The sequence below is a fragment of the Barbus barbus genome (genome assembly GCF_936440315.1).
Source record: "Barbus barbus genome assembly, chromosome: 5".
Taxonomy (NCBI): domain Eukaryota; kingdom Metazoa; phylum Chordata; class Actinopteri; order Cypriniformes; family Cyprinidae; genus Barbus; species Barbus barbus.
In genome coordinates, this window is record NC_136733.1 from 3,336,301 (window position 1) to 3,357,500 (window position 21,200).

General features: G+C 34.4%; 1 protein-coding gene across 1 annotated transcript in view; it reads left to right on the forward strand.

Moving 5' to 3' along the window:
• LOC306870571 (netrin receptor UNC5C-like) overlaps window positions 1-21,200 on the forward strand; it is a gene marked incomplete at both ends in the record, with an annotated part of 138,821 nt that overhangs the window by 34,163 nt on the left and 83,458 nt on the right. The window contains one exon of the mRNA XM_079417932.1: window positions 14,042-14,275. Coding sequence (XP_079274058.1) covers window positions 14,042-14,275 — 234 coding nt within the window. The remainder of the gene's footprint in view (window positions 1-14,041; window positions 14,276-21,200) is intronic.

The following is a 21,200-nucleotide window of genomic DNA, read 5'->3' on the forward strand; positions in this document are numbered from 1 at the left end:
GTTTTTGTGTTTCTTGAATATTTAATATCTTTTAATATCACACACACAGATGAAAGTCAAATTTGTGATGCAAAACTCTCTGTGTTTTTTAGAAATTCAGCTCCCTGGTTGGTTTGTTGATCAGATGTTAAGATACCAGCAGCCTAAATGCTTTTTAAAGTTGGAATGAGTTTTAAAATGAGTATTCGTGTAGTGCTGTGGTATTGGAGACGCACACAAATCATGTTTTGGAATGACCTTTGAGAGATTCATGCCAGAATAGAGCCATGCTTTGCAAATATTTTCCATGGCAACCAATATTTCAGCCAAAATACCATAGTTACAACAGTTAATGTTCCTTAAAATCTGTAGCAAATGAAACTTTCAAGAGGTTGCACAGTAACTGTGGTGATTTGGAGAGCTCAACTTTCCCCTGTGCATTATTATATTTTTGTTGATCTTAAAGGGGTGGTTTACCTAAAACAGTGTTTTTTGTTCTTACAATAGAAGTTAATGGAGTTCATATCAAAGGGGATTTTTTTTAACAAAACTGTGTTGAAATATTCATGAAAATATATATTTTTTTGTGTTCTGCAGAAGACAGAAATTCATATGATCGGAAGCTTGTGAAGCTTGTGTCACAGGATAAAAAAAAAAAAAAGGTGAAGGACTGGATTGCAGATCTACAATGGCCTTCATAATAATATTAATTATAATATTTATTGAATAATTATTAATCAAAGTTACATTTATGTATGTTAAAGAAGTTGAATATGGCTTTAGTCTGCCTTTTTACCTTCTAAACGGCTGCTCTCATTGTGTTTGTGTAACCATGCCCGATAAGGTTTAGGGCTGAGGCAACCTTGAAGTAAGATAGGTGTTTCTCTGCGTATGTGTGTTAGTATCTGTCTGTACAGGGAGAAGCTCAGACAGTCCAGGACAAACGTTCCGCTTCCGATGTCCAGCGTATCAGATATACGTCTTTGGAGAGACGTATTGCGTCGGACCTCTGATCACTTGTCACTAAAATAGTCATCAGAAGATATGCTTCAAGCTTGCATCCATATGTGGAAATTGTCTAAGTTTATCTAGGTTTTAGAACCAATCAGAATTTTGATGACTTATGCATTGACGCAATTAGCAACCTCTGTTAGGGTATAATTGCTGGTGTTTTTGAATTGTAAAGCAGGTCAGTCTACGAACTCCGTACGAGTGTTGAAGCTGACTTCTGCGGATGAAACTGCAAACAATTTCTTCAGTAAATTTCTTCAGTAAAATCTGACTCCTGGTTTTTGTTCATCATACCTGGTCCATGGGTTTAAACTGTTAGTCCCCAACAAAGGTAATTACGATGTTTTATTCTGAGAAAAAAAGTCAAAATCTCAAAATATAAATTTTGAATTCTGAAAAAAATAATCAGGATTGTACACTCAGAATACTGAGGAGAAAAGTTTGAATTGCGAAAATCAAAATCAAAATTCTCCGAAAAAAAAGTTGGAATTGCTAGGTATAAAATTAGTATTGAGGGAAAAAGTCAAAATCGCAAGATCGAAACTCAGGATTGCTAGATGTAAACTTGTAATTGCAAGAAAAAAGTCTGAATTCTGAGTTTATATCTCGTAATTCAGAATCAGAATTAGCTTTATTGCCAGGTATGTTTGCACATACGAGGAATTTGTTTTAGTGACAGTAGCTCCACAGTGCAACAGAATGACAGCAACAGGATGGGACACAGATAAAAAATTATGTACAAATATACAAAATGGACAATATGTAAAATAGCACAAACACAATATACAAAATAGACAATTCAGTATGTACATGTATGTTAGGTGCAAATTTGAAATGTAATAAGCATGTATGTTAAATAAAAAATAAAACGTATGATAGTGTTGTGTGATTCATGTTTATTGTTAAGAGTTCAAATGTTCATGAGATGGATTGCCTGAGGGAAGAAACTGTTCCTGTCTTTGGTCGTTCTGGTCCAGTAAGGGTCCAGTGATGTCCTTCAGATGAGCCAAAACCAGTTTTTCAAATGACTTCATGACCACAGATGTTAAAGACACAGGTCTGTAGTCGTTAAGTCCTGTAATCTTGGGTTTCTTTGGGACGGGGACGATGGTGGAGCATTTGAAGCATGAGGGGACTTCACACAGCTCCAGTGAACTGTTGAAGATCTGTGTGAAGATGGGGGCCAGCTGGTCAGCACAAGATTTCAGACAAGCTGGTGTCACACCGTCTGGGCCTGGTGCCTTCCTTCTCTTTTTCTTTTTGAAGACCTGGCGCACATCATATTCTCTTATCTGCAGTGTGTGGGGGAGAGGGGGGTTGCAGGAGGTGTGAATGGTGTTTTTACTAACCTGTAGTAGAACTCATTCAGATCGTCTGCCAGTTGTTGATTCTCCACAGTGCTGGGGGATGGTGTCTTGTAATTGGTGATGTCTTTCAGACCTTTCCACACTGAAGCCGTGTCACTGGAAGAGAATTGGATCCTTAGCTTATCGGAATAATTCCTCTTTGCCACTCTGATTTCCTTTTCCAATGTGTATTTGGCCTGTTTATACAAGACTCGTTCCCCATTCCTGTAAGCATCTTCTTTGGCCTGACGGAGCTGTCTGAGTTTTGCAGTGAACCATGATTTGTCGTTGTTATAAGTTAGATGAGTCCTGGTAGGAATGCACATATCCTCACAGAAACTGATATAAGATGTTACAGTCTCTGTGAGCTCGTCCAGATCATTTGCAGCAGCTTCAAAACCACTCCAATCAGTAAGGTCGAGACAGGCTTGTAAAACCCGCTCTGTAATATCCGCAGAAGTCATCGTAATAAGATGAACCAAACAGTGATCAGAGAGTCCTAAAGCTGCTCGTGGAACAGAGTGATATGCGTCCTTTATCGCTGTGTAACAGTGATCCAGTATATTACTGTCTCTGGTGGGACATGTAACATGCTGTCTGTATTTTGGCAGTCCACGGGAGAGATTTGCGTTATTAAAGTCCCCAAGAATGATTAAAACAGAGTCCGGGTGTTGTTGCTCACTCTCTGTGATCAGATCAGCGAGTTTCTGTAAAGCTGTGCTCACGTGCGCTTGCGGTGGAATGTAAACACTCACGAGAATGAACGAGCAGAACTCCCGCGGCGAGTAGAAAGGTTTACAGTTGATGAAAAGCGTTTCTAGATCTGAACAGCACATCTTCTTTAACACGGTTACATCTGTACACCACCTTTCATTGATGTAGAAGCATGTCCCGCCGCCGTGCGATTTCCCCGTTGATTCCGCGATCAGCTGTAAGTTAGGCAGATGTAACGCACTGTCTGGAATGGTGCCGTTCAGCCAGGTTTCCATGAAACACAGAGCAGCAGAGTTTGAAAAGTCCTCGTTTAACCGGGAAAGAAGAAGGAGTTCGTCCGTTTTGTTGGGTGGAGAGCTGAGATTCTCCAGATGGATGCTAGGCAATGGCATTCGAAATCCGCGCTGTCTGAGCTTCACTAGCATGCCGGCTCGCTTCCCCCATCTGCGCGTCCTGAAGCGTCTAAACAGCGCTGCAGCTCCGCTATGAGAAAACATCTTGAGAAAACACTAATTCTGACTTTTTTTTCTCAGAATTGCGAGTTTATATCTTGTGCGAGTTTGCATTTTAGAATTGCGAGAAAAAAGTCTGTATTTTGAAATATAAAGTCGAAATTACCTTACATGGGCTTCTATCCATATGAGTTTGGAACAACATAGAAGTCTATATTTTGTTTATAAAAATTGTATTTCTTCATGCTTAATTTTTAAACTGCAGTACAGGTGTAAGTTTGACAATTTACCCACAATGCCATCTGTTTCTCGTCATCTAGGTAACAGTGAATGCTTTTGTTAAAATCAGAAGCATGACATGCAACATTTACTCTGAAGTTCTTCTGCTCACTTCCATTCTCTGCATCTGTTATTGCTTTTATTGAGCATTCGCTCATAATGTGCAGTTTGAAATGGGTTTTTCAGAGGAACACTGAGCTTTGAAGCTCTGTGAGTTCACTGTCTGATGGAATGAGGGAGTTCATCTTTGTTTGTAATGATGTTCATGTTTTGAGAGTGTGGAGTTGGTGCTGACAGCCGTTTTGGTTGTCACAGATAATGAGGACGGAAACAGCCCTCTGTCACTGCATCTTCTCTGTGTGTGTGTGTGTGTGTGTTGGTACACACTGCATCTGGTCCTAGTTTAAAACCGCAGTTACTAAATTACACTGTGCAGACTTTTCCAAAACATATGAATGTTATGTACACAGAGACACAGAGAGAGTTGGTTTTTAACAGCTCCAGTGTCACTCTTTACATTTATCAGCCTCTATAATTTCATTCGTGAAACACAAGCAGAACACATTTCTGTGTAAAACATTCATAAAATCTCTTTGCATGCAAGTTGTCATATTAAATTCCACACTACAGTTAATGTTCATTGTTTTATGAATGATGAACGAGGCCCAGCATCACACAGCCAAACCCAGAACAGGGTTTTTATAGTTAAATAAACCATTCATTAAATAATAATACAAATAAAATAGAAAATATATATAACAATAAAAAGGTTACCTAAAATAAAAACACATTAACTGAAACGTAAAATAAATTAATAAAAACATTTATTTCTACTAGCTGCTAAGGATTTTATTATTATTATTATTATTTATTTTTGACTTATGCAAGGTATAATTATTATCAATTTAATTTTGCCTATTTTAAAGTATCTATAAATGTTTTATTTTAAATGTCCATGAGTATTTTATGCTTCAGGTTAGTCTATGATAATCATAATGAGTTATTTAACAACAATAGAAGTCAAAGGCAAGTAAACGTGTGTGTCAGACAGAGTCCAGCTGAGCTTTAGTCGTGTGTGTGTGTGGTGTGTGTGTGTCATGTGTATGATGGATGAGTGTTCACATGAGTGTTCATTAGAACAAACACAGCTATTGTCTGTATTTAAATGAGCATGTGTTGAGCTGATATTTAACATGGTGTAAACACACACACACACATATATGCGGCTCGGTCTGGTTGCTCCTGATAGCTTTGAAGTGCCGGCTGCTCTTGGCGGTGTGTGTCCTCACGCTGGGTCAGTAATTAAACGTGATGTTTATCATAGTGTGGTGTGTAAATGATGAGTCTGAGGACGAGTGATAAACACTGTTGATTATAAGAGCTCATCCACGCTGCATTGCCTCTCCTTGACTTTTTTGTCTAATACACACACACACAGAGAGAGAGAGAACGTGGATTGCTGGAGTGCTGATGGAGGGCCGTGTGTCGTTTCTGTTTGATCTATGATTGCATTAATTGCCTCTGCTCTTATTAAAGGAATATTCTGGGTTATTTTTTGACATAATGTTTATGGACAGCATCTGTGGAATGCTCTTGAGTTCGACAGACATGGATTTTGACTTGTCCATCTGTTTGTATAAACTTACAATAGAAGTCAAGCAGGGAACCAAGCAACACTGCAAGTAAACATATGATTAGAGCTGTGCTGATACAGTTATTCATTCATTCATTGTTTTATTTCAGTTAGAGTAGAGGCCATCTTTATACACAACTTTATTTGTTTGTTTGTGGTACTTTCTGCAAGAGTAAATAGTCAATATTTGTAAATAATATGGATAATAATATAATGAATATTTATTCATCTGATTATTAATGATAATATTATATATATTGACATTGATTTTGCATAGTTTTGTGATATTTCATGAATACTTAAAGCCTTGAGTTTGTTTGTTTGTTTATTTGTTTATTTATTACTTATTCTGATGCTTATGGTATTATTTTGTAACGATAAAGTCATACTGATATACTGATCAATTTTGCATTCTTTTTCTCATTAGTACTTGAGATCCTTGTTTTTTTATTCACTTGCTAAGGGTAAAGAGACTAAATATTTGTGATTTTTTTTTAATAATGTTAGTTAATTTGATTTTATATATATATATATATACTGTGTGTATATATATATATATATATATATATATATATATATATATATATATATATATATATATATATATATATATATATATATATATATATATATATATATATATATATATATATATATATACTGTGTGTATATATATATATATATATATATATATATATATATATATATATATATATATATATATATATATATATATATATATATATTAAAATATATATATATATATATATATTAAAATATATATATATATATATTAAAATATATATATATATATATTAAAATATATATATATATATATTAAAATATATATATATATATATTAAAATATATATATATATATATTAAAATATATATATATTAAAATATATTAAAATATTGATATTAAATGATATTACTATGATTTTTCTAATGCCATTGCATAAATACTTTTTCTTCATTGTTTATATATTTTTATGTAATAATCTGTCTCTCTTATTTTAATTTTAAATTTTTATTATTTGAATTTTTTTTATTTATTTGCATTCATATAATTTCTGTAGTCCCGATTAATGAAGCAGCAGCTTGTCTGAATAATCTTGGACAAACTCGAAGGCAGCCATGTGCGATAGAGAGATTAAAACTGATTCCCTCCAGAATGTCTTGGCCCATATACGTCCATTAGAAATTCATTGGTGTAAATATGATTTCTGCTCGTTTTGACAAACGGAGGGATTATTTTCTGTAGTAGCTGACGGCGCATCTCAGATGCCATCGATAGAGGTTAAATTGTATTTAACCTGGAATATTCCTGCAATAGTGGACCGTTCACTGTTCATCAATAATACACTCACACGCTCTGGAAGGTTAAGCTAATAAACGTGACCCTGCTCGCGCTCACTCGTCGTGTGAAAGGTCCCAGCTTGGTCTTTAAGGCCCATTATTAAGAGAGTTAATCATCTGAACCAGCGCCGGACCCTCTGGCACCTGAGAGGAGAGATGGTGAGAAGAGCACTGGAGAAAAGCCAGAGAAAGAAAGAGCTTTCAGAAGACTTATTCTGCACTCCAGGAGCATTTCATTTGTCCCTTATAATGTTAGTCAAGGTTTCTTCTACCATAATTCAGTTTTCTGTGACGATTTTCCACCTTCTCTCTGACCTTTACATACTTTCTGTTTGGGGTGGGGGAAAAAAATTTGATTGTGCTTCGATTCTAAAAACTTCATTGCACATGATGTGAGAAACAAGTGCTTTGACTGTGTTAAGCTTTCCAAATTAATGCTTTTTGTTCATTCACATATTCATTCATTTTATGTATTCATTCATTTGTTCATTCCTTTGTTCTTTTATTTATTTGTAGATTCATTCTCGTTTGTTTGTATATTTGTAGATTAATTTCTTCATTCTTGTTTGTTGTTTTTCATTCTTCTTTCATTTATTCTTGTTTGTTCATGCGATCATAGATTAATTCCTTCGTTTTTGTTTGTTCATTGTTTGTTAATTTATTCATAGATTCGTTGCAACATTCTTGATTTTGTCTTTTATAGATTCATTCTTGTATTCTTGTCTGTTCGTGCAATCACAAGTTGATTTCTTCTTGTTTGTTTATTAGTTTGAAGATTTGTTCCTTCATTCTTGTTTTTTCAATTGTTTGTTCATAGATTCATTCCTTCATTCTTGTTTGTTTGTTTGTTCATTCATTTATAGATTCATTCCTTCATTCTTGTTTGTTTGTTTGTTCATTCATTTATAGATTCATTCCTTCATTCTTGTTTGTTTGTTCATTCATTTATAGATTCATTCCTTCATTCTTGTTTGTTTGTTTGTTCATTCATTTATAGATTCATTCCTTCATTCTTGTTTGTTTGTTCATTCATTTATAGATTCATTCCTTCATTCTTGTTTGTTTGTTTGTTCATTCATTTATAGATTCATTCCTTCATTCTTGTTTGTTTGTTTGTTCATTCATTTATAGATTCATTCCTTCATTCTTGTTTGTTCAATTGTTTGTTCATTTGTTCATAGATTCGTTCATTCATTCATTCTTGTTTGTTCGTTCATTCATAGATTCATTCCTTAATTCTTGTTTGTTCGTTCATTCATAGATTCATTCCTTAATTCTTGTTTGTTCATTCATTCATAGATTCATTCCTTCATTCTTGTTTGTTTGTTTGTTCATTCATGTATAGATTCATTCCTTCATTCTTGTTTGTTTGTTTGTTCATTCATTTATAGATTCATTCCTTCATTCTTGTTTGTTCAATTGTTCATTTGTTCATAGATTCGTTCATTCATTCATTCTTGTTTGTTCATTCATTCATAGATTCATTCCTTCATTCTTGTTTGTTCAATTGTTCATAGATTCATTCCTTAATTCTTGTTTGTTCGTTCATTCATAGATTCATTCCTTTATTCTTGTTTGTTCATTGATTCATAGATTCATTCATTCATTCATTCTTGTTTGTTCGTTCATTCATAGATTCATTCCTTAATTCTTGTTTGTTCGTTCATTCATAGATTCATTCCTTAATTCTTGTTTGTTCATTCATTCATAGATTCATTCCTTCATTCTTGTTTGTTCAATTGTTCATAGATTCATTCATTCATTCTTGTTTGTTCGCTCATTCATAGATTCATTCCTTCATTCTTGTTTGTTCAATTGTTCATAGATTCATTCATTCATTCTTGTTTGTTTGTTCATTCATAGATTCATTCCTTTATTCTTGTTTGTTCGTTCATTCATAGATTCATTCCTTTATTCTTGTTTGTTCATTGATTCATAGATTCTTTCCTTCGTTCTTATTTGTTCAGTTGTTTGTTCATTTGTTTATAGATTCATTCCTTCATCCTTGTTTGTTTGTTCGTTCATTCATTTATAGATTCATTCATTCTTGTTTGTTTGTTCGTTCATTCATTTATAGATTCATTCTTGTTTGTTCGTTCATTCATAGATTCATTCCTTAATTCTTGTTTGTTCATTCATTCATAGATTCATTCCTTCATTCTTGTTTGTTCAATTGTTTGTTCATAGATTCATTCCTTCATTCTTGTTTGTTCAATTGTTCATAGATTCATTCCTTCATTCTTGTTTGTTCGTTCATTCATAGATTCATTCCTTTATTCTTGTTTGTTCGTTTAATCATAGATTCATTCCTTTATTCTTGTTTGTTCGTTTAATCATAGATTCACTCCTATATTCTTGTTTGTTTGTTTGTTAATTTGTTCATAGATTCCTTCCTTCATTCTTGATTGTTTGTTGATTCATAGATTCACTCATTTATTCTTGTTTGTTCACGTGATCATAAATTCATTCTTTTATTAATTTGTTCTTAGATTGATTCCTTCATTCTTGTTTGTTTATTTGTTCGAAGATTCATTCCTTCGTGTTTAAATTGTGTTTGTTCATCTACTTGTTCATTCATCCATTCTTGTCTGAAATGTGTTTTCTTTTATGTTTTAAAGCTATATTTAGTTATATATTTGTTCATCTACTTGTTCATTCATCCATTCTTGTCTGAAATGTATGTTTTCTTTTATGTTTTAAAGCTATATTTAGTTATATATTTGTTCATCTACTTGTTCATTCATCCATTCTTGTCTGAAATGTATGTTTTCTTTTATGTTTTAAAGCTATATTTAGTTATATATTTTAGGGCTGCAACAACTAATCGATAAAATCGATTATTATCGATTATGAAAATCATCGACAACGATTCTCATTATCGATTAATCGGGTCTGCCCACAGTGTACGTCCAACTTCAGCTGGTTAGTCAAATTACGGCACTGAATAATGCATTTCTATGGACAAAATGCATCTAAAAATAGTGGAGGAAACAGAATGAGATTCTGCCGGAGAAGCACGTGATCCAAGCTGCCCAAAACATGATAATTCTTTATTTTAAGCTTTAAGTTAATGCATAAGAGTAATGGCTTGCCCTGTCAGGCCCTTTGCCAGATGCGTGTGCGTCCTCAGCGCAAAAACGTTCAGTTTACGGTCATATCCTTATCTATAAATGCCACAAATTCACGCAAGCATTTCCATTTTTGCATAAAGGTCCGTCCTGACAGTCTGTGTTAAGTTTAAAATACCGAATGAGCGGCGGCGCGGCGGGCGCGCGCACGCGCGTCAGACGGACAGAACACAGTAGAGAGGGAGACAATTAATAGGCTTTTCAGCGCAAACATATCCACTGTGCTGAATTATCTGTTGTTGAAAGTTAATTTAAGGTTTAAAAGTCAACATGCAGTGCGAATATTTTATGAGAGTAGGAACTTTAAAGGGATAACAGCGTGTAATTGTCTGTCTGAATATAAACATGAGACGCTCCATAACGGCCTTTTACAGGATAAAGAAATGACGAGGTGACTGTGATCAAAGTAGTTCCTGCAGAACATTACTCTTACCTGTTGGTTAACACGGAGTTTGTGTTTTTATTCGTCTTTATTATTATCTTTATTATTTTAATTTTTAATAGAGGTTTAAACTATATTCAATTTTTACAATGCTTAACAAATTTATGTAAGTTTAACAATGTGTTTATGTAAGGTTTGTGCCACTGCTGCTCTAAAGTAACAGTATTGGTGATAACCAAAATCATTTTTCGGCTTTCTGTACTGGTTAGTACTCCAATATGTGTAAGCTCTTTAGTAACTGTAGTAGGCTATTTTTAATGCTATAATATCATTATTGCTGTTATCTATGAAAGAAAACCAGAGCACTTTTTTTTTTTTTTGTATTTTTTATTTGAGTATTTTTTTTCGCGATACCCAATTGTAGTCAAAAAGTACATAAACAATACCAGCAAGAATGCAAGCTGTTATGAGGCCATTTTTTATTATTATGTCCAATAAATGACAATAACATTTTTAAATTTAAACAAATTTTTGACAAATTTCTAAAATATGTTTTCTCTTTATTATGATAAGTGGTCTAATAAATTAAGCACTGTATGTTTTCATAGCATTCAGTTGTCACGTTTGTTTGAAGGACATTGGGCAGAATGTGGAATAGTGTTTTTTTTGGTCAATATTTTTTAATCCGATTAATCGATTAATCGAAAGAATAATCGACCAACTAATCGATTATCAAAATAATCGTTGCAGCCCTAATATATTTATAAGTAAATATATACAGTAAGTTTAATAGTTTACATTTGGTATTCAATGAACCCTTAATAAGAAAAAGTAAAGTAGGTCAAGAATAATTTTAGGATTGAGTCATGATTCTCAGAATTGAATTGCACCAGATCATGAGGTGCCTAAAGATTCCCACCCCTGCTTTACATAGGCTTCAGTCTTTTTATTTGAAGAGTATCAGTTTTGTTTGTGTGTTTTAATTGAGTAAATAACAGAGAGACTGTGTGTGTATATTAGATTAATCTGGGATTTAAATAAATGAATCATCTCAGATCATTTGTCTCATAATAACATCTGCAAACAGGACACAGGCCCAAACAAAACAGACGCGGCCCTCGACCCGTCATTAGATAGCATGGCTGTGCCGTGACCCATTAATGGAAGGTAATGTACCCTACAGAGTGTTAATTTGGGGTGAAAGCAGTTATAAGCTGGACTGCTTGCCATCGGACGGGTCAGCGGGCATGTAATGGAGGCATTCAATAATAATCTGACGCTCGTGCCGTGTGTGTGTGTTAGTGTAATGTTAGTATCCAGTATATGTATCGATGAGTCCAGGGATCGATGCGTCCTGGGTTACGATCCATGCATTATGTGCATGTGTGTGTAATATTGTGTACTGTGTAATATTGAAGATCTCTGCATTTATGCTGGAAGTCAAATTGGGCTACAGACATAAACAGGAGTGATTTTAACTGACCGGTCCATCAGTTCAACTATGTGTTTGTTCATTCATTCATTTATTCTGTCATTTGTTCAATCTTCATTAGTTTAATTTATTTGTTCATATGTTCATATATTAATTCATTATTTTGGTGGTTCATATGCTTGTTCTTTTGTCTGTTCATTCATTAGTTTACATGTTGTTCTTTTCTCTTGTCTGTTTATGTCTTCGATTCATTCGTTTCTTGATTGATTCATCCGTTCATTTATGTTGGTATATTTTGTTCATTCATTCGTTCATTAGTTTATTAGAGTTTTTATTAATTGATTATACTTTCATGAGTTTGTTCATATGTTCCTTTATTCATTCATTATTAATATGTTTCTTCTTTTGTCTGTTCATTTATTCAGTCATGTTCATTCGCTCATACATTAGTTGATTTGTTAATTTATTCTGTAACTTGTTTATTCTTTCATTAGTTTGTAAGTTCCTGTGTTTATTCTTTTGTCTCTTCATTCATTCATTTATGACTGTCATGGTCATTTGTTCATTCATTAGCTTATTTCTTCATTTGTGTATTCTTTCATTGATTAACTTCTCATTCATTCATTCATTCATTTGTTCTTTAGTTCATTCATAGGTTCTGGTTTGTTCATTTGTACATTAATTCATTAATTTTACATTTGTAACATGTTTGTTGTTTTGTCTGTTTGTTCATTTATTCATTCATTAGTTTTATTCATTCTGTTCTTTAGTCTATTTCTGTGTTTTGATTGATTAGTTTGTTGATTGATTCTTTTATTCATTCCTGTGTTCAGGGAATTTCAGTTCAGTAAATTAATTTATTAATTCATCCAGTCTTGTTTGTTCATTCATTACTTTGTAAAATCTTTATTGATTTTTTCATTCTTATTTTCAGTGAATTTTTTTGTTCATTCTCATGTTAATTCATCCATTTAATTCATCCATTCATTCATTTGTTTGTTTTTGTTTGTTCATTTATTTATCTATCTGTTCATTCATTTATTAGTCTGTTTATTCGAAGCAGAGACGTTGAATGATAGAGGGAGTGTAAGGGAGAATGTCAGAGATCTCACAACATCATGTTTATCTGAACTTGAGCTAAAAATAAGCAGCAGTTACTCCATTAACCAGGGATCAGTTAGAGACAACTGTGAGATCCTGTTTCATAATGAGACCCAAAAACCAGTTTCTGTGTGTGAAGCCTCTCCGGACCCCAAACGAGCTCAGCAGACACTAATTACAGTATAAGAGGCTCTGAGAAAACTCACATTTGTGAATAAATTGGCGTAATGGGGATTTTTGTGGCAAAAGTTTATTCTGCAATACTGAAGGATGTGTTATCTATTCTAAAACTAATTTATACTCATTGTATACCATTTCATTTATATGTACACCACCAATCAAAATAAATTTTATTGAAATTTAAAATAACTGTTAATAGTTATTCTATTACAATTTAAAATAACTTCTATATTGTAGTATAAAGTATGTTAAAATGTAAATTAAATAGTGCTGTCAAACGATTAATCGCATCCAAAATAAAAGGTTTTGTTTACATAATATGTGTGTGTGTGTGTGTGTGTGTGTATTTATTATGTATATATAAATTCACACACATAGAGTATATATTTTGAAAATATTTACATACATTTACATGTATATACAGTGCTATGCATAAGTTTAGACACCCATGCTAAAGTTGACTAAAAAGAGAAATAAAAATAATCTTTTGGAAATTGAACTTAATGCCTTAATTAAAAAAAAATAGGAAAAATCCAACCTTTAAGGACACCAATTTTCTTTGTGAATGAATAATGTATCGTAAATAAATAAATGTTCTTCCTTAAAATACAGGGTGCATAAGTCTTGGCACCCCTATGTTAAATTCCCATAGAAGCAGGCAGATTTTTATTTTGAAAGGCCAGTTACTTCATGGATCCAGGATACTATGCATCCTGATAAAGTTCCCTTGGCTTTTGGAATTAAAATAGCCCCACATCATCACATAGCCTTCACCATACCTAGAGATTGGCATGGTTTTATTTCAGTTAGCCTAATAGCTGGTTTGATTTGCATTGAGAGATGATCTTATGGAAAGTACTCCATGCCAATCTCTACTACCCTTACTACCTTTTTGAACGCCAGATATTTTAATGCCAGACGTGTTGGAATTGCTGATTTGCAAACCTATCATAATTGAAATTGTGAAACGCATCAAAAAGCAGTACACTATGCTGCATTTCCCACTCACTTGCTGATGCTTCATGTTGTCTGTGTTTTTTCCCAGGTGATGATGACTTCCTGTTGGGGTTGGGTGAGCTGCCGGAGACCTTCCCCAGCGACCCTCCAGAGCCCCTCCCACACTTCCTGCTGGAGCCGGAGGATGCTTACATCATCAAGAACAAAGCTGTCAATCTCTACTGCACGGCCACACCTGCTGCTCAGATCTACTTCAAGTGCAACGGCGAGTGGGTCCATCAGAGAGAGCACACCATAGAGGAGCGGGTGGACGAGACGTCGGGTCAGTCGCACACACACACACACACACACACCCACACACACCGTCACTCTCCTTTATGGGTCAGAAACATTATGGGCTTTTCTGAGGTGCAATAAAAATGTGATAGCTCTGCTTTATTCATGGTTTTCATTGCTAAAGGTGCTGCTAGAGAGACAGATAAACCCCTTCCTGACACGCACAGGTTTGTGTATTATTTATGTAATGTTATGAGAGCTTTTTTATGAAGGCTTCTTCATATGACTGCTACACAGGGAGTAAAATTAGTCTAGTCAACACCAAGTGTGACCAGAGATACGACCTAGATCACTTTCACTGACCGCTCAGTACGGATACATATGGAAGCTTTTTTCACCGCAGGATAAAAAATACATAACTTTTAATCTCACAATTCAGACTGGTTTTCTGAGTTTCTGAGTATCTTGCAATTCTGACTTTTTTCACAATTGCGATTTCTGTTGCACAATTCTGACAGTTTTTCTTAGGATTACAAGTTTATATCTTGCAATTCTGAGTTTCAGAACTGTGAGAAAAAAGTAAGAACTGTGAGTGATAAAAAAAAGTCTGAATTCTGAGATAAAAAGTCACAATTACCTTTTTTTATTCTGTAGCTTTTATGCTGAAACAGGCTTCCAAAGATACGAGTTAACAGTATGGAATGTTTCAAAGCAGCTTCACATTAATAAACAGGAAAATTACAGTGTTAATGCTGTAAAATGACGTAGTTATGAAACTAAAAGTGTCAGCTGTAAAGCAGCTCTACACAAGACAATTATGCCATTATTTAGATCAATTTAGTTCAATGTTGATTCAGTTCCGTTCAATAACAGTGTCAGTGTTGCAAAGTTCATCAATTATGAGACAAGTAAAATTTTTCCTTTTCAAATTTGCTAACAATCTCTGAGTGAAAATAGTTTCAAAGTAAGTCCTATGCATCATATTTTTTAGTGTATAAGTAGCTACAAAAACTCAGGTCTGGTCAGTTTATGTTGATTCAATTGAGTTCCATAACAGTGTCAGTGTTGCAAAGTTAGTGTCATCCAGAAGATACTAGAGAAGCAAGATTCCAAGTGAAATAATTAGATAAATAAGGTATGCACTCTTAATAATAAAGGTGTTTTATTGAATTTATGGTTTCATAAAGAATCCTTAATATGCATTTTGATTGCTTTTTCACTAAATGGTTCTTTGCTGAACCAAAAATTGTTGTTTTGTGGCATTGCTCTGTTTTTAAGTGTTGTTGAGCAAATCACAGTGTCTGCTGTCTTTTTCTGTCACGATTCTGTAGCTCAAACAGCAATGCCATTGTCATAGGTTCAGTTCACAGGGAATGCATGAACTGATGTTACTGTATGTATACCTTCAATGCAAAGGCAAAGCATATGCCAAATGCATAAATGTCTTTCACACTGCAAGAACAGAACACAAGAACACAAGTCCAAGGCAAGAACAGTGAGTGATCTAGGTCCACTTTTGATGATAGTCATAAGCTAATATGCTACAATTAATAGATTAAAGGGGCACCAAGTAATTGTTTACCACTTTCAAAAAGTTTAATTGAAGGAAATTTAACTTGCGGTAACAAACAGTATAAAAACCATAAGTGCAGACTGCAGAGCAGATGACCATTGGCATATTAGTATTATTGGTTAATGCATTGGTATATTTAGGAAGATGAATAAGTGCTAATGAAACATAAATTAATTACTACATTCAGAAGTTTGGGGATTATAAGACTTTTTAAGTCCGTTCTGCTCACCAAGGTTGCATTTATTTGTTAAAAAACAAACAAACAGTAATATTGTGATATATTATTACAATTTAAAATGACTGTTTTCTATTGTAATATACTGTAAAATTCCATTTATGTCTGTGATGCAAAGCTGAATTTTCAGCATCATTATTCCAGTCTTCAGTGTCACATGATCCTTCAGAAATCATTCGAATATGCGGTCACTTTTGATCAATTTAATGCATCCTTGCTGAATAAAAATAATATTTGACTGACTCCAGACTGAATGAGAAATCTAGCTATAGAATAAGAGAGTTGAGGATAATGTTTCACCTATAGTACTCAATTGACCTATCGCTAAGCCCCTCCCCTCGAACGCAGACTAGCCAATGGCAGTCGAGTATCAGTTGCACAGGGAGCAGAACTCGGACATCTTTAGGTTTCAGCGCCATAGAGAAACATTGGAAGATCCGAAGCTCGTATCGATTTTATGGGGTTTATGCTTCAAAAATGCAAAAACGATGTGGCTGGGGTACTTGTAACACTGATTCCAGGTATCCTGAGAGAAATATAATTTATTTTATTACATTTCCTGAATCCAAGCAAAACAGCAAAATGTGCCTAAGTATTCAACCCCAATACAAATGAAGACAAAAACGTTCATTTTCTGGTTGTCAGACACTCAGAAATTACCATTTTCATCTGCTCAAGTAGAACGTTAATGTTATCTTTTGCTTTAGCAAGGTCTCGCTGGCTAAAATTAGCTAACGTTAAAGTTAGTGAGTCCATGCTAATATACAAACCTAAATAGCGAACTGTTCTCGCGTCTTGTACAGTGAAGGTCAAAAACACATAAACGAGGTACATTTCAGTGCCTCTCCATATTAAACTGGTTAAATGTACATTAATTTAATCGTACCCTGCGATACATGAACAGTGATCCTGCATTTGCTCTTACATATGTTAGGCCTAATGTTTGCTGCAGAAGACAGAAACACTGCCATGCATTTCGAGGTTAGGAAAGCTAGCAGCCCTCCACTAATGTTCGATCATTCAGAATGAAAATAGCACGTATTGGCCGAGGCTGGAGTGCAATCACCTCACCGCAGGAGAAACCAACACAAGCCGTTCTCGGTGTGGGCGAGCGAAGAGCTCAATTCATTACGCAGAGGTTAACAAGCTCCTATTGAGCTAATGACTCTAATGGAGCTTTGATATCAACCCGCCACAGTAATTCTGCTCTAATATCTCTGCGGTGGAAACTTTACTGTCATAATCACACCTCGGATATTACTCGGGGTCAGAGCGTGGAGTTATTATGGGCCGACGAAACGGGCCCGACTGCTCTAAACACTGTCATTGAACTTTAATGTGCGACGGTAACGTTTATCATAAAAAATTATAGTGTGTGTGAGAGAGAAAGAGAGAGAGAGAGAGATAGTTTATGCTTTTAATTAGATTTTCACTCTTTGGTTTAGGTCTGTCTTTGTTCGCCGGCCGTGAGCTCCCTCTGGCATCGCTATCTGTCTCTATTTGGGATTGTGTAATATTGTTATGAATCAATTTCATTGTTCGTTTTGGCGATTGTGAGTAAACAAGGTTAAATCTGTTCCTTGTCATGAAAGCTGGTGTGTAATCGGCTCACGGTGTGAGTGATGTGTGTTTTGTGTGTCTAAAATGTGCATAAGATTCAGATTGAGATTCATTATCTGGTTCAGTCAGAAAGACTCTTTCCTGCTGCGGTCTTCGTCTCAGAGGGCCTCGTTTAAACAGAACGCCATTCAAAAAAACGTCTGCCACATTCACAAAGTCAAGTAAGTTTGCATTGTTTTCTAGAAGACTGGTCATTTATCTTTTGGTGGGCAATAGTGATGGATTTGAGCTCATTAAATCGGCATTATCTATTATTTTTAAGATATGAAAAATGCTACACAGTGATGATATGACCAATAAGTTCTGAAAACGTGTTTTTACATTACTGTAACTCATCAAAATAACAAAAGTTTCAACTTTAATTTATGTTGGTTCAACTCATTTTTTAAGCCAGTTTAATGTAATTTAAGTTAAAATGACTTAAACCGATAAATTGATTATACTTAAAAATGTAAGGCAGCAACTTATTTTTTACAGTTCAGAAATTAATTCTTGAATCTCTTGATTCACTGGAAATGCTCGTTTAAACTGCTTTGCAAAAATTAATCAAATTTACAGACTCTAGATACTTTTATGCAACTAAATTTTAAATCTGGGATTATATTTAAATATCTCTTTTATTGAAAATATAAACTCTCGTTCATAAGATTGAGGTTGGTTTTTAATGATTTTGAAATTTTGCTCACCGAGGTTGCATTTATCTGATCAAAAATACAGTAAAAAACTGTAATATTGTGAAATATTATTAACATTTAAAATAACTGTTTTCAATTTGAATATATTTTAAAATATAATTTATTCCTGTGATGCAAAGCTGAATTTTCAGCACCTCAGACTCCAGTGTCACATGATCCTTCAGAAATCTAATATCTAATATGCTGATTTGCTGGTTTGCTGCTAAAGAAACATTTCTGTGATTTATCAATGTTGAAAATAGTTGTGCTCCTTTAATTTTTTTTTTTTTTTTTTTTTTTTTTTGTGGAAACCGTAATACTTTTTTTCAGGATTTTCAAAAGAACATTTTTTTTTATTTTTTTATTTAAATTAATTTTTTTTAGAAATCTTTTGTTATAGATTATAAATGTCTTTACTGTCAATTTTGATCTGTTTGTTGCATCCTAGCTGAATAAACTACTTATTTCTTTTTTTTAAATCTCACTGCCCCGGAACCTTTGAACAGTCTTCAGTGTTCCAGATTCTTGTCTGTTCTTGACAGACATCCCAAAGAGAAAATCACAACAGGAATTCAGTTTGTGCCAGTTTTAAATTCATATTCACAGTAATCCAAAACAAAAATGTGTGTGTGCAGATCTCGTTGTAAATGCACCCCATCCCATTATTGCAGTCATTGATTTTCTGCCTGTGTTTATGTATGTGTGCTTTGTGTGTTTTATCTTTGCAAGGCAGCACTGTATTGATATTCGTCCAGCAGTCATTGTTAGAAGTGTTTTTAAGGCAGTATTATTATTGCTTGTGCTCATTGCGCTTTGAAAAAACAATAAATGTTAAAGTTCAATGTGAGTCGTCCCGCAGTGATTGTGCTTCAGACGTGAATGATTCCTCAAATCATGTGTTATTGAGGAGAGATGTGCTGCTACTTCACTGAGTGATCAGACACATGATTTAAACATGCTGGACAATAAACAAGTAAAAAAAAAAAAAAAAGATAGTAATATAGATATTTCTAGGGTCCTTCCTTCAGAGTATCTCAGAGACTAGGGTTTGACCAATAAGTAGGAGTTTTGCACTGCTTGCAGTTTCTGGAGAAATGTTAAAATTATATATTTTTCCTCTCCACATATATCTACAAACCCGATTCCAAAAAAGTTGGGACACTGTACAAATTGTGAATAAAAACAGAATGCAATGATGTGGAAGTTTCAAATTTCAATATTTTATTCAGAATACAACATAGATGACATATCAAATGTATAAACTGAGAAAATGTATAATTTTAAGGGGAAAATAAGTTTATTTTAAATTTCATGGCATCAACACATCTCAAAAAAGTTGGGACAAGGCCATGTTTACCACTGTGTGGCATCCCCTCTTCTTTTTATAACAGTCTGCAAACGTCTGGGGACTGAGGAGACAAGTTGCTCAAGTTTAGGAATAGGAATGTTGTCCTAATACAGGCTTCTAGTTGCTCAACTGTCTTAGGTCTTCTTTGTCGCATCTTCCTCTTTATGATGCGCCAAATGTTTTCTATGGGTGAAAGATCTGGACTGCAGGCTGGCCATTTCAGTACCCGGATCCTCCTCATACGCAGCCATGATGTTGTAATTGATTTTCATGTTGGAAAATGCAAGGTCTTCCCTGAAAGAGACAACATCTGGATGGGAGCATATGTTGTTCTAGAACTTGGATATACCTTTCAGCATTGATGGTGCCTTTCCAGATGTGTAAGCTGCCCATGCCACACGCACTCATGCAACCCCAAACCATCAGAGATGCAGGCTTCTGAACTGAGCGCTGATAACAACTTGGGTTGTCCTTGTCCTCTTTAGTCCAGATGACATGGCGTCCCAATTTTCCAAAAAGAACTTCAAATTTTGATTCGTCTGACCACAGAACGGTTTTCCACTTTGCCACAGTCCATTTTAAATAAGCTTTGGCCCAGAGAAAACGCCTGCGCTTCTGGATCATGTTTAGATATGGCTTCTTTTTTGACCTATAGAGTTTTAGCCGGCAACGGCGAATGGCACGGTGGATTGTGTTCACCGACAATGTTTTCTGGAAGTATTCCTGAGCCCATGTTGTGATTTCCATTACAGTAGCATTCCTGTATGTGATGCAGTGCCGTCTAAGGGCCCGAAGATCACGGGCATTGAGTATGGTTTTCCGGCCTTGACCCTTACGCACAGAGATTGTTCAAGATTCTCTGAATCTTTGGATGATATTATGCACTGTAGATGATGATAACTTCAAACTTACCAATTGACCTAATAAGTTGCAAATTGGTCCTCCAGCTGTTCCTTATATGTACATTTAACTTTTCCGGCCTCTTATTGCTACCTGTCCCAACTTTTTTGGAATGTGTAGCTCTCATGAAATCCAAAATGAGCCAATATTTGGCATGACATTTCAAAATGTCTCACTTTCAACATTTGATACGTTATCTATATTCTATTGTGAATAAAATATAAGTTTATGAGATTAGTAAATTATTGCATTCCTTTTTTATTCGTAATTTGTACAGTGTCCCAACTTTTTTGGAATCGGGTTTGTAATTAATTCAGCTCCCGAATAATTGCTTAATGTACACACATTTTTTGGGATGTGGTACTTGGCACAGTGTGTCATGATTATATATGCCGCATTTTGGTAGCTATGTTTTGTTTGGGCTGAGGAATAACAAATGGCATAAAATGCAGTATTTCAAGACCAAACAAGGTTGCATGCTGCAACTAGAAATGTAAAGTCAGAAGTTTTTTTTTGCACAAAATTCGGAAATCTAAAAGCAATTTTGTGCAAAAATAAAATGCAATGCAGTGCATTTTATCCAGAAAATGCCCGTTCTGTGAATGAGATTGAAAGGGGTTA